This window comes from Acinonyx jubatus, chromosome A3 (assembly GCF_027475565.1).
Source record: "Acinonyx jubatus isolate Ajub_Pintada_27869175 chromosome A3, VMU_Ajub_asm_v1.0, whole genome shotgun sequence".
Classification (NCBI taxonomy): Eukaryota; Metazoa; Chordata; class Mammalia; order Carnivora; family Felidae; genus Acinonyx; species Acinonyx jubatus.
This window is the reverse complement of record NC_069388.1, coordinates 99,044,764-99,059,736: the sequence shown is the minus strand read 5'-3', so window position 1 is coordinate 99,059,736 and position 14,973 is coordinate 99,044,764. Positions and strand designations below refer to the sequence as shown.

The 14,973-nt window shown below is 38.5% G+C and overlaps 1 protein-coding gene across 2 annotated transcripts in view; it reads right to left on the bottom strand.

Annotated features, from left to right (window-relative positions):
- KDM3A (lysine demethylase 3A) overlaps positions 1–14,973 on the bottom strand; it is a 52,900-nt gene that overhangs the window by 30,894 nt on the left and 7,033 nt on the right. For both annotated transcript variants that reach the window (XM_027052684.2, XM_027052685.2), the window contains exons 3-10: positions 14,299–14,454; positions 13,076–13,186; positions 9,839–9,941; positions 9,006–9,130; positions 8,675–8,747; positions 8,475–8,563; positions 2,580–2,743; positions 360–880 (exon numbers count right to left, since the gene is read on the bottom strand). In XM_027052684.2, the coding sequence (XP_026908485.1) occupies positions 360–880; positions 2,580–2,743; positions 8,475–8,563; positions 8,675–8,747; positions 9,006–9,130; positions 9,839–9,941; positions 13,076–13,186; positions 14,299–14,454 (1,342 nt within the window). The remainder of the gene's footprint in view (positions 1–359; positions 881–2,579; positions 2,744–8,474; positions 8,564–8,674; positions 8,748–9,005; positions 9,131–9,838; positions 9,942–13,075; positions 13,187–14,298; positions 14,455–14,973) is intronic.

Sequence of the window (14,973 nt, the reverse complement as noted above, 5' to 3'; positions counted from 1 at the left end):
TAATTACCCATCTAGTAGGAACCAGTTAAGTCATCTAATAAATGCATATATAATGGAACCCTTACAGCCTCTGAAAGTTGATAGACACACTAATTCACAGGATAAAATTGTTGGTATAAACCCATTTGTGTTATAGTTTATCTGTACTTCTAATACACATGGAACCAGGTACACTAAAATATTAATAGTAATCATTTCTAAGAAGATTTTAGGATGCTACTTTTCTCCTTTAACTTTCCCAATTATATGAACTTTTGCTATAGTCACTTTCATATTATCTTCTCATAAAGTAAGGAGACATATATGTACCCACTACCATCTCTCAGCTTCTACCAATAAAGACATGTAGAAACACTCACCATTCTGGATTTTACTGTTGTTTCTTGTGCAACAGCTTTCATTATCTATTTTTACTGAAGATTCCTTCAAATTCTGTGACCGGCATCCTAAAGTTGAAGATTCTATCTTTTTTTCCACACAACTATTAAAGCTATTACTATTGACACCTGCTTTCTCCTCTGGCTTATCTGAAAGGACATCAGATGTGGAAGGCGTATATTCTAGGTGCTTCTGCAGTTCAGGAGTGCTGGCAATTTCCAATTCTGCCGTAGAAGAAGGCTTTGTAGGTGAGCACTCCTTAGGAAGGCCAGTCGATGACTGAGAAACAGATTCCGACTGGTTTTCCTGATCAGTGCTAGTCTTCAGCTGGGTACAACTACCTTTTGGTTCACTAAGGGGTTTTAAGTCTCCAGTTCCAATCTGAGAGAACTTTGAAGACAGCAATCCTACTTTGCAGACAACATCTGGTTTTGGTCTCAGTATTTCAGGCTTTGTATTTAGACAGGAAGAAAGTTCTTCTGGTAAAATCTGTTTATGACATCTGAAAAAGAGAATACAAAAAACTAGCATCTAGGTCTCTTTTATCACTCCTCTACTGCCCAAAAACAATTGTTTGGTACCTTAAGGCAACCACTATTGAGAGAGAAAAGAAACTGCTTATTTTAGAGAATGAAGGATAGGTTTCTGTGAGCTGGAGTTAAAGGTAATCAGTCAATGGCTCTGCAAAAATATCCTAAACACTTAGAAAAATACAATCCTAAATCCTATCTGTACGTGCTCATAAATCTCCAACTATTTCAGGTTAGTTCTATTTATCACAGTATAACGAAACTTAGCTTTCCCTTAAAGCACACAGTAGCTCATGGAACCAAAACCACCAGCAGCACAAAACCCAGTCCAGCTACAAACAACATGTCACTGGCTCTGACACTGGATAATTCCATTCCTGTTTGGTTAGTGATCAAGATCCAAAGCAACTGAAAAGCCAACTAATTACGTGCTTGCTCACAAAATGATGGGGTATTTCTCCTATCCCCTACCTTAATAGGAAGCATCCTTAAAGAACTTTTGTTTCTCTGAAATTCATCTTAAAGTTTTTTCCCCAGCAAAACATAAAGTGCTTTTTTTCCTATTATACTTTTTTTTCTCTGTCTCTAACACAGGATTTCCTCCTTGAGAAGATTTTCTTTTCTTTAAGTAAGCTTTACGCCCAACGTGGGAATTGAACTCACGATCCTGAGATCAAGAGCCACAGGCACTACTGACTGAGCCAGCCAGGTGCCCCAAGAACTTCTTCATTTAAGTACTCACATGAGACATTTGGCTTGGGTAGCACCGAACTTCTTACTGTTCCCTTTTTCTACCCAAAGACTGTTCCTCCTTCCATCTGACTGCTCTGTGGCCACCTTCCAAGCTCATCCCAGGCAGCCCACTTTCCTCCCAAGGAAGCAATGTGCTCAACCAGTCTTCCACCTTATTGCAACAGTCTTCCAAACCCACCTTTCTACATCGTTGTCTCTCTGACCTGTATCTTAGGTCTTTATCAGCTGCCTGCACAGCCCTCCACCCCTTCTAAGAGTCTTCCTTTAAAACTCTTTTCTCCGTAACCTTGTAGCCACTTCCAACTCTCTGATTACACTTTACATTTCTTATTCATTTTTTTCACCTATAAACTAGTTACCTATTCCTCCTACAGCTAGCACATCCTCATTTCTATGACTTAATATTTTATCTGCCGCCGCCTATACTTGAGGTCTGGACTGGTAAGAACTACTCTCTATCACCATGTCTCCGTGTTCTGCACACTCCCACTGACCTCAGTCTTCCACATACAACCACTCCGCCCCCTTTTCGTCACAGCAGACATTTATTCTGCAACTGTCTACAGTATTTCAATTGACCATTCTCACTGTATCAAGTGAAGAAAGTTGCCCTTTCCTCACATCTTCACTTTTTAAAAACATTTTCCACATTGTTCTACATGCCTATTTCCCTTTTCACCTCCAAAAAGGCACCTGACCGATTTGAAAACTCTAATGAAAAACCTCTGTGGATAACCTGAGATGTGAGGAACGGCAGGTCATGACACCGAAAGTAGCTGTACTAACACCCTATGAACCACGGAATGCAGGTTAAGTCTTGCCACCAGAGCAATGGTTAAGCTCAGACACGGCGAACTACGGCTGAAATCATTTTTCTCCTACTATGACTAAACATCTTTAACAAATATCCCTACTTACCCTTGAGGAATTTTTGCTCCAAGATTGGGTGGCGAGTTGGCAGCCTGAGGAGTGCTCTGCTGCCTCGGGTCCTTACTAGGTGGGGTTGCTGCCGTACAGCCAAGCAGGATCTCCTTAAAAACCGTTGTGGGCACAGACTGTACAGGACACATACTAGGAGAGGCCTAAAAAGATAGCAAACCAACAGACATTAAAAGGAAAGTACCTAGTTGGAGAATTGTGAAGTCCTAGCAAGATTCACATTTATTTGCCTGGTTTAGTACTAAACAAGCACAACACCATTTCCAAACAAAAAGCACAAAGCAGCAAAACAACTGAAAAGTCACAAAATTAAGGACTTGTATCTGAAGGCTGTTAAATCATCCCAGCTTTTCATAAAGCTAGAGTCTTCCTATAAAAGATCACCGGCTGATCTTTTACAGACCTCTGAATCATTATGTCAGGAAAATGCAGCCATGTGGCAATTACTTTAAAAATGCGATGCACAAAAGTGAGCTTTCAAGTGACAGTCTTTAAACGGTGGCAGCTTCACATGCATTCAGTTTCGCATGACTCAAGTGCCTACCACGCACTTACTGCACAGGCTGGCAGGGGACCAGACCACTAGGACTCCTGTAGGCAGTGGTGCCTACTGGGTACCAGGGTAAGCCTCTACAACGCAATAAAGGTTGAGAACATGGTTCTTGCTCTTATGTGGCTCTTCAAGTCACAAAGGCAACCGTAAGCTGCAAAAAATATCAAGTCGTGACAAGCCTGTGGGACAAAGTTGGGACACCTTCTCTTTTCAAGAAGTCTTATCTTCACAAAAATATAATAATGGACCCTCTTCTTTCCAGTTTCTACTATCCACACACGTCAACTTCCCACCAGGGAAAAAGGAAGGGATTAAACTCAACTCCCCGTGACCAGTCTTCAGTAAAACCAGGGGAAATTATTCCGCTTACTCACCAGCCTCTTTGCATGGGCTTTAAACTTTAAGTCCTGTGCCCTTCCCCAGCACAGCTCCTTCATTCCACAATGACCTCTACATTTATCTTACCACCAAATCTAAACCATAGGAATCTTCAAAGTTTCTTCATCTTCTAGAGATTAGCTTCTAACCTCCCTTAGTTTTTAAAACTTCACAATTCTGAATATATTGATTTACATTCAGTCTACTCATGAATCTTTTTCAGACATTTAACTCTGGCAGCCTCAAAAAAACTGTCTAATATATGCTAAACAGAAATATCTGAAAAATAAAAATCTACTGAATCACTGTCAAAGTTTTGGCACAGTTTCAAACTATATGAAAATATAAAATTATCTGCTCGTATATTATACTACTTCAGTCAACTCAATTTTGGTTAAGTATTAACTTAGTGTTCCCCAGAAAAATTTCTTTGGAGGTGGGGAGGCTTTGGCTATTCTAAGAATATTCTTGGGATGGTCAACTTCGGCTCTCTGAGCCTCAGTTTCCTAATCATTAAGCTGAGGAAGTTAGAGAAGTCCTGAAAGTCCTTTTTGACTCAGTTTCATAATTCTCTAGTAATCACCTATAAAACAATTACCCTCCCAAAGTTTAATTGCCAAGTCATTTCAAAATGCTTACTTGAGGCTCACTTTTACCAAGGATCTTCCCTCATACCGCCTTCCTTGTTCTGAATTATGTTTAGAGTTGATATGCTAATACATACCTTTTTTTAAACTACTTTCTTGAGAGAAATTTTGATTGCAAACCTAGAGTAACACACTGAAGAAATTTAGATTGCATAAATTTTTATTCTGTACAACAGCCATTGAGCTGCTTAAGTAAAACAAAAACAAAAACCCTCCATCTCATTTCCTAAATCCAATCAATGGACCAGTAAATCCTGCCTCTATTTCCAAAATATTTACAGAATCTAACCAATATCTTTACATTCCACCACTACCACCATTTTCCCCCCACATGGGATTACAATGGGTCTTCTAACTGGCCTGACTTCCCTCCATGTTTGTCCAAATGGTCTGCCTCCTACCCAAAATGTATTCTACCACAGACCAATCTGTAACATATAAATCAATCAGATCATGGCACTCCAATGCCTAGAAGAGTTCTGTGAGGTCTGGTCTCTACCAACCTTCCCGATCCTCTCATTCTACTTGTTCACAGTGTTCCAAATACATTGGCTTCCTTTCCGGTCTAAACTCTTTCTTGCCTGCACCTTCTTACTTGCCATTCATTCCCTCTGCATAGTTTTCATGTGGCTGACTGGTTCCATCCCTTTACCCTCAAATCTGTTCTATTGTCACCTCCTCAGAACCTCTGATTACTCTTTCCAAAGCAGTGCCCCAAAAAGCATCCCGCTGTGCTTCATCATATTTCTATGTTTGTTTGTACCCGCCATTGCTTTAGGACACTGCACTGTCAAAGTTCATTTAAGATACTTTTTTATTGTCAGTCTTCTCACAAGGAATCATACACACCTACAGGCAGACCCTGATCTTGTGTCCACTGTTAAGCCTTATAAAACAAGGCACACAGCAGATGCTCAAATAAGACTGGTGGAATGCATGAATGAATGATGCCGTTAGGACTTAATATTTCAAAACAGCTAGGTCTGTCCTATGACTGACAGTAATACTCACCAATGTCTAGCACATATTTAGTATTCAGTAAATATCTGTTGGAAAGACGGAGGGAAGGACAGAGGGAATGAAGCAGGAATCTGCTGTTTTACAGTGGTGACTCACCATACCAAGGAAAAGATTTGGAGAGGAATGGCAACACCAGCACAGTGCCTAAGGGTACTGGGCTTTGGTGGCAGACCTTGGTCTGAATCTGGTCTCTGACACTTCCTAGCACATTATTTAAGCTCTTCGAGTTCAGTTTCCTCAACTGTAAATGAGAATAATGAAGCCTATTTTACAGGGCTGTCCTTCACCATGATGCCTGGCACACACATTAGCTGACTGAAAGCAGAAAGATGAAAATTTTCTCAGTGCAGTCACCATGTATTACAAATACGTAACTTAGGAAGCTTTTCCTTTTAGAAACTGAAATACGCTCAACAGGGATAGGACTCCAATTTCAAAACCCATCTTCACGTGCACATCACTGCACTGGCCTCTGACTTGACAAGGGTCAAGGTTTCTTCTTACCTGAAGAGTTTTCCCTGAAGGTCTTCTATACCAGTCATGGCAATAGTTCCTCCCTGCCAGCAGACGGAGATAATATAATTGAGTGTATGATGGTATTCTAAAAAGGACACTGCTGGCTCACACTACTCAGCAGACTCTCTCAATTAACCAAGCAATGTCCTAACTCTGAGGAATAGTCTGCTAGGCAGAGAAGACCTTCAAGGAGCCAGCTGTTACTGGCAAACAGGTTTATTCTATCCAAAAGTATTCACCAACGCAATCCAGAGTCTCGTCTACCTAATCCCAAACTCCTGTTTTCCAAAGACCACCCTAAAAGTAAATTCTGTGCCAGTCCAACACATCTGGAAAGTGCAAACATGGTGAGATGTGTGCCAAGTATGTTACTATACTCACCTTTCACTCTCACATTTAAGTGAACTCTTTCTTTCCTCACTTCTTCCTATACCTCTCTAGCGCTCTTAAAATCTAGCCCCAGCCACTGTTTCCAAAATTTGCCTGATTACAAGAACCACCCAGAACAAAAAAGAAATATTTACAGATACGGAAAAATATTCACAACACACTGGAAAGGAATCAAGGAGGCTACAAAACGCTATGGTTTTTAGTTTGTTTTGTTTTGTTTAAAGGCCTCCATGATTATACAGGAAAAAATGAAAAACAGTAGAAGGACAGATATTCCAAAATGTGAATAAGTGACATTTCTTTAGCGTTTTTCTGGGCTAACTAAATATTTTTAAATAACTTTTTTTTTAATGTGAGAATCTTCATTTGACAAATAAATGCAGTATGAGGGGGAGAAAAAGTGTTACAATAAAAATAATAAAAAGCCAATACCCATCTCCAGCCAAATCTACCATCCCAATTTCCTTTAAAATGAGAATTTGACTAGTACAAAGTTTAAGAGCTGAAACATTTTTAAAACATCAAATTTAGTTTTTCAATTTAGATGCAGAAATTAAGCTCAAATAGGTTATGGGAACTTATCTCCTAGCCAACGTTCAGGCTTTTTTCAAAAATAGCCTGTACTGTGCCCAACAATCAGTTCAGCAGCACACAAACCTACTGAGCTGGACAAAATGCTAACAGAGATCAAAAAAACATGCTTCCTGCCCTTGAACAGTAGGAGTCAGGCAGACAGGATCACTTATAGACATATATGTTACCACATTTTACAGGTGTCTCCTTGAAGGCTATACATCTACTTGCTCACCTATCTGTCCCATCACTGATAAACCTGACATTGTTCAGAACTGGCACCTTCTTCCACAGGAGTTCCCTACTGACCCCAGTCCTCTGCCTGCACCCCAGGCTGATTCTTCAATGATCTGTCAGGATGCCATTTCCTATTCTCTGGCCTCTCCTCAACACAACATCATGTGGTTCTCCTTTTCATCTCACCAACTATTTATACTGATGTATTCTCCATGTCAGGCTACACCCAATCAACTTCTCCAAACTGGCCTTTATTACCTCTGGGACCCAAGACTGCTAATAACCTCACAGGTTCTACTCTGTTTCTCTCTCAGCTGCTGATACTGTGCATTACTCGACAATATCCTCTGTGAGCTTAACTCTAAGATATAATAATCACTCCCTACTATATTACTTCCCCCTTGTAAACTTAAAAGCAAAAATGAAAGTAGTAATACTAATTTCCAATAATTACCTCTTCATTGTTTCCCGAACAACCTAAAGTCAGGCCTACACACTTGGAAGGAAGACAGTATTATATACCTTGGTTTACAAAGTTTTTGGTCAAGTGTCAAAGTTCCTATTGCCTGCTCACAGGCTTAAGACTCAGGAAAGGCAATCATCCTAGCCACTCAGATTCTTAAATTTTTTTGTGTAGCACAGCACTTGCTTTGGTTCTACTTGATGTTGTTGTAGTCCACTGGGCCCCGATACAGAACCCTGGATGCATTAACTGACTCTGGCCCAGTACCATGCCATTTCTTCTTGCCTTACTCCTGCAGACCCCAAAGTTCCCTCTAAAGTGCTGCCAACAATCTTAATACCAACTTGGTCCATTTTCAAAATCTAAGCTCCAGCCTGGAGCAGAGCATCACAAAGGTGTTTTTGTCCCTGTAACATGAGTGCATTTGGATACACAGCTGTGTAAGCTTTTACCTAAGCTGTAAAAAAGTTATGTGTATTGTAATAGGTCCTAAGGATTCAACTCACCTCAAAGACAAACAGTCTTAAGTTTCTTGATCTAAATCCTTACTATTTCAGAATAGAATTAAATCCAGTACTTGAACTCAGAGTGGCATTCATACAAGCCTATACTTTTCTGGGCACAAATTTGTTATGGCAAACCAACACTTCCTTTAAAAATCTAGCATGTCTGTTTAACCAATCATAAATTACCAATCAAACCTATTATCGAGGAGGGAGGAGTCCTATTTCAACACCTACTCAGAATTCTAAGGTTCCTCCCCTTCTCTCGTGCCAGGCCTTCTTCCGATTTGATACACACAACTCAGCTTACCCTCAAAAACACTCCTTATGGATGAAAACTGTCAAATCTATTGAGCATTTTCAGCAAATATCAAAAAATAATACACGTTTTACACAAAAAATAGTTAACCAGAAACTTATATTATCTCCATCTGCTTGAGTGTAGAAATTATGGCCAAGATCTGGAACCAGCAAAGAAGAGCAGACAACACGGTGCAGAACAGCACAGAAGAAAGCTTTATAACCACCAAACAAACTAGCCACGCACCATTAGAGTTCAGGAAACTTTGACACAAGTGACAAACATAAGGTTACCTCAGAGCAAGATTTTGCTTGTTTGGAAACTAGGCTTCCATTATTCTCAGAAGACTTGCGTTTTACGGCTCCAATTTTTGTGGAATTACCTAAAATATTTAAAAATTAAGTAAGTTGGCTTCCCTGTTTCTCTTAACATGGAGAGGAGAAAGAGGAAAGGTCAGAAGGAGAATAAAGGCTTTAATCAAACAGTATCTTACCACATGTCCCAAAGTTATCATGCACAACTTCAACATGAATCAGTGATGGATCAACAATTTTCAGTGCTGGAATCTTAAAAATAAATAAAACAAAGATACTGGGAAACTTAAAAACGCTCAGAAACAAACCAGAAATTAGTTCTGTTAACATACAAGAAGAGCTTCTTACAAATAATTTCTTTTAAAAACAATCATGATATTTCTCTTTCTACTCTAATATTTTAATACAAAGATAATAAAACTATTTAACTCCTATAAGATATTATAATTCTTTTTTAGAATTATCTTTCTCTGTCAGGTTATCTTACATGCAATTAGCATCCTCTTTTACCTCCTCACAGTTGACTTGCAGAGTTTTTGATGCTGGGTTTCCGTTTACAATTGTTGCAGAAAACCACTGAGTCGATGGGTCCAAGCTATAAATTTTTACTTCTGAACCAACTAAGTTTTTGTCACCTGAAAAAAAAAAAAAATCCTTAGAGCAATCTGCATTATCTCCCAACACACCAACATCCAAGATAATCTTTTCTCAAGTCTTTAAAAAAAGCAGTAGACAAAAATAAACAGTAAAAGATACTGCTATAAACACGAGAAGACAGACATTTCAGAAAAGCTAGGAGAAATTTTTAATTTTATTTTAAACTTTTTATTCCATTTTCCTATTAATTTACCTAAAAGTGGCAATATATTTATTCTACCATTTGTATGAGACCAAGCAGAATCCAGGTAGCTCACTGAACCCAAACTTACTTTCCTGTGCAGAGTTTCAGGGGATCCAAATTCAGGAACCCCAACAGAACTGCCTAAACAGAACTTAAAAAACTGTAAAATTGACCAGGAAACTCAGTAACAGTATATGGGAAGATCAGGATTACCACATTCATGTTTCATCAATTTTATAAGACTGAAATTTCAAACATATCAAATTCCATGTCAAAATACACCTGAGCTTTTTTAATACCTACTTTACTAGTTTTCACATAAGCCCTGAGCTTTCCAAATTTCAGAGGCTTTTGGATACATAAAGTCCTTCAATCATCTAGTTGATGAAGAAAGCAATTACTAAAAAATTAGAAATTTCAATGAATGAAGACTAAAATGTAGCTTCTTACAAACTAATTATTTGTCAACTCATGAACTGTCATCAACAGATACTCTATATACCTTGTAAAAGATGGCTTTCATCCAAATGTTTCACAATCAAAGCTTGAAATTCTTTACTGACATTCTGATTATCCATAAGGGAAAGTCGAAGATTGTTTACATCCTGAAAAATGGAAGATTTTAATGTAACAAACAAGAAGCGTTAAATTCCAGTGGATATTTCAATCAGCTTGATGTTTAAGTACTGTCAGTAGCCATTTGATGGCACCACACCACTGCAACTCCAATGAACTGAAAAGGTCAAATAGTAGGAATCCATCAAATGATCACAGGTATAGGGAGACTAAAGTGAAGTCACCCCAAGCTAAGAGCATGACAAATACTAAGGAGTGGCTCAAAGCATAATTTTAAGTATGACACAACTTTGACTACGGAAAATATAATAAACTAGATAGTCAATCCAAGGATTTCCCAGGAGCAAAAGACACACACATAGAAACACACGGATATGTAGAGTCAATTTGCTGAAATTGTTTTTAACAAATCACCACACAGACTGATTTAACCCAACTAAAATTCCAAATGCATTTTTGTTTACAAATGGTAAAGGGAGGTATGGGAGAGACAAAACCTGAATGAATAGCATTAAGTTTTCAGCAAGCCAGTTTTGAAACACTCAATTCTTGGCAGCAGCTCCATTTTGGGCGCTATTCCACAGTCTTCTGGCTTTGTGTGCACACTAAGTTATGATAAATGTATACAGAAAATGTCAATACAAATAACCTGCTGAACACAAACTATACAGCACAGAAGCTCTTCTAATATCAGGGCTTCACACTTTTCTGACACTAAAATGGATACACAGTGGCCAAAATTAGTTCATCCATTCCTCCCACTGGGAAAACTAACTAGTCTTTTAGAGAGGCCATGCTGGAAAAATGCATTTCTTAAGCCAAATAACATTAGACTTAACCTAGGGTCTTCAGAAGAGCTCAACATTAATTATCAGAATGAACCATTTACGGTTGTTTTTTTTTTCCCCTCATGCTGCTGCAGTTTCAAAAAAAAAATGTAAATGTGTGCTCCAATTCTTATTAAGAGATAAAATGCACATTACTAGGGACAGTCACAAATGGCTCTTAAACAAGGTAGAATAATTCTACTCTGCCCAGGAAAGTTTTAGTGCCAGATGACTAATCTGGGTATTTTGTCTTCTTACCCACAGATAAATAAGTCAAATTCAATCCAAAAAACAGACCTTAAGTTTCAATTCCAACTTCTATATATGCCAAATGATTTTCAGGTTCTCTGTGTATTATATAGGGCAAGCATTCTACTGCAGTAATCACATCTCCCAACACAGTTTCATACAGTAGCAACTGGATGTAACTACCCACATCTACAAGAGAATGCCCTGAAGCACTAAGCTTGGGCCACTATTATCACCAGTAAAAGTCAAGAGCACACATCATAATCTACCTCAATTAATATTACTAGTAATATTCACAATGATAGCCATGGTGCACCTTCCTGAGAATAAAAACTTACTGATCTAGATTTTGCTTTTTCCATCTTAAGAAACAAAATTATGAGTTCTGCTTTGACTAAAAAGCTTGGATATACAAAAGATGCAAAACACAACTGTCCAGAAAACAATGCTGAGAAGTAAAAACTACTCTATCACTAAGTAAAGCAAGATACCCAAAGCCCCTCCTGTATGTTCCTTGGTCCTTAAGAGCAAGGCATTCTTCCTTTTAAGGCAGATAAAACATCAACATGGCTATCTGAACATCACGAAGGTAACCTGCATCTGAAATTAACTTAAGCAAAAGCACCTTTTTTTGTTCTGTTTAATCACTGTAAAATAAGGTTCAGAATGTGGACCTTGTTTTCACTCACCTTCAGGATACAGAAATGAGACTTTAGTGAGAAAGCCCGTGCTTTGGGTTTTCCAACACAGGCACATCAATGGCAATGACCATTGACCCTAAACTGTCTTTTAACAACAGTTCACAGAAACAAGTCAGGTCACCAAATGGATGTGGATAAAGGGGATTAAGTTTCATAAATGACCTCTAAAAGACAAATGATATGACATGACCAACTCTATTCCCAAGGTAGTAATCTGGAAATAATCTGTATGTTCTTTCCCCCTCTCTGCGAACATTTTCATGAGGAAAATAATCACATATAAGCAAGACCCAAGAGCCTAAATGTTGTGAAGAAAAGGGTGGGGGTTTTGCAAGCTAGTTGGAAAGAACACACATGCATGCGCTCTCAATTCTCATTATTCATTGTAATTATGTTTATTAAGTCCACACAAACACTGGAATAGTGAATAGTGAACCACTGCTCCTAGTGGAAAGATAAGGTTAGGTTCCTCTGAGCCTCTGGGTCACAATTTCATCAACCAACCTATATATATAACCTTGTTTTATGTGTGTGTGTGTGCGTGTATGTGTGCTCACATGCGCGTGCTAGAAAACACATTATTTAATATGTTACTGCATTATTAACTTAGAAATCACAGCCAACAGCATTATAACTCATGGCTGAATAAAACTTCTCTAACAAATGTATTTCTTCCCTAAGACACATCACAGCCTTCTTGCACTTAGGAAGACTAGACGGTACTTCAGCACTATAGTTGGTGTAGTAAAACCACCAAAAAAAAAAAAAAAAAAAAAGCATAAAAATTCAGCACTAATTAGACCTCAGAAAGGATACTTGTTTACAGTATAAGAGATGAAACAAGAAGGCAGAACATCACTTTATTCAACCTCAGTTGGGAACATTTGTCAGGCAACTCAAATTTTTTGCCACCCTGCCAATGTCTGATGACCATGAAAGTGCCGAAGTACTGATCTGAATGTTACAAATATATTTTAGCAAGTAGGCAACTTCCCAAATAATACAGGATACATAAAATAACAACTGCCATATATGGATATATACTCATGTATGTGTATATATATATTATGAATGAGAGCCAATCTTTTTAAAATTATTTTTGTATCACCTAGGTGTTTCCATACATATGCGCACATGTGCGCACACACATGCGCACACACACACACACACTCCAACCATAGTTTCTCTGTCCTTCCAAGACCAAATGGATAGCACCAACTGAATGGCTAACACTGAGGGATGATGTCTAACAACTAACTGCTGGGATGGGTCCTTTTCTGTTAGATAGGTGTTCGAATTAGAGCAATCAACATCAATATTTTAGTTCTCGTCTTAAAAGACTCTGTATTTCTATCTTGAGAGTTTAATATTGTTTTTATGTTTTACCTGTATAGGCTTCAGGAGGTCTTTAGAAAGAAATACTCTTTGTTGATCTCCCAGAAAGCGAATAGAGGTTATGGATCCCAAACCAGCTTTGTCCAACAGAGACTTGTACACCTATAGCAAAACAAAAGAAAATGTTTTGGCATCATAACTGCTATCAGCATAACTCTGAAAATGGGGACTAGCAATTTTCCACACATAAAGAAATAAAACCATTAAGTTTTTTTTTATTTACTGCCAGTATCCCATTAACGACTATTTATGCAACCATAATATCACATAATTTTTATCCAAAAGTCAATCATTTAAACCAGATACACATTTGGGACTCATTAACATAGAAGTCTGGGTCCAAAGATATACAGCTTCTCTAAAATTTATGCAAAAAATTGTGTGTATACATTTTTCTGAGGATACAGAACCATGTTTTTAGCCAATTCTTAATAGCTGGGGTGGAAAAATACAAAGACAAAATATAACTTTAACCAAAACCCTACATTACTCAAAAACCTCCAGTAGCTAGCTGTTCTCACCTACAGACAAAATCTTAACTTTGCTAACACAGCATACTTGGCTCTTCACAATCTGGTCAGCCTTTCAGTCACCTTCCTGGCCTCTCCAACTGTCTAAATCTGACCCTTCCACCATTAAGCCCTATGTCTCACAAAACCTGAACTGTCTTCTCCAGACCCTGTGATCACTCTCGTATTCCAACTACACCAGACTTATGATATGGAAATGGTACTGACTACCAGTACCTTCAGAGCCAAAGAATATTATGACTCAGAGAGAACCTTAGGGATCATGAGGCCAAGACTGGCAACTCTCTACAGGAGCCAGGCAACAGCCAGATTTTAAGGTATACTCTCCCCATTTCATAAGCAGACAACTAATTCAAATTTTCTTAAAACACTATGAGGGTCAAGCCAAACAGATCTGTATGTCCATATACAACTGCTGATTTCTGACTTCTGACCTAGACATTACCCATATGACCATCCCCATTTTTCAAGTGAAGAAATAGAGCTGAGAAAGTCAAGGGCCTAGACTTCCAGAATTCCTCGCAGTGGGGCTGACAGGAGATCCCAGATGCTCTTCTAACTCCCCTACACTGTCATGTTTCTGTACTATTATTCTCCAGACGCCAAATATAGGCACTACATATCCATTTCCCTTGTTTCACACATAACCAACACCCTCTTCTCATAAGCCCAAGTTCTACTCACTATTGCAGGCCACTGAACAACTCGTTCAGAAATTTCAGGAGACTTTCGTTCAGCCAAAACCAAGTTATGTTCTACTAAAAATGCTCTCCTTAGAAGGCTGTAGACTTCTATCCATCTTCTCTTCCTCCAAGATTCCCCGTCAAACTCTACGCACACCTAGACAAACAGAAGTAAAAAAAAAAAAAAATCAGATTTGATTAACAAAAATAAACACGAAAAATGCCGACTTTGAATTATGCCATTATTCTACTTGAATCTTTAATCTGAATATCTGAGTGTTTGCTGTCCTTCTTTCCCACTCTTACTTCCCTTCGCAGTCCACATAAACCAGTCCGACATGTTAATCTAACCATCAAGCTCTAGCTCCCAAATCACTTTGGGAAGCAGCAGCCAAGGGTTTTGGAGGCCAATCTCTGCCCCCCAAAGTAACTTCTAGGAAGCCCATACATACAACAAAAACCCCCCATGTGGAAAGTTTTTACACATGTTAGACATCAGAACTTTAAGAACCAAAAGAAAGAAATTTGAAACCCTAAAAAAAGTACTTACTGCAGGTCATTGTAATTCTAAATTGACGCTGCTTGTGGGCCTAAGATGAGCCCCCCCCCCCCCCCCACCCATTCACCATAATCCACAACTTGCTTTTCAATCCCTTTGGTATTCACAGGATTTAAC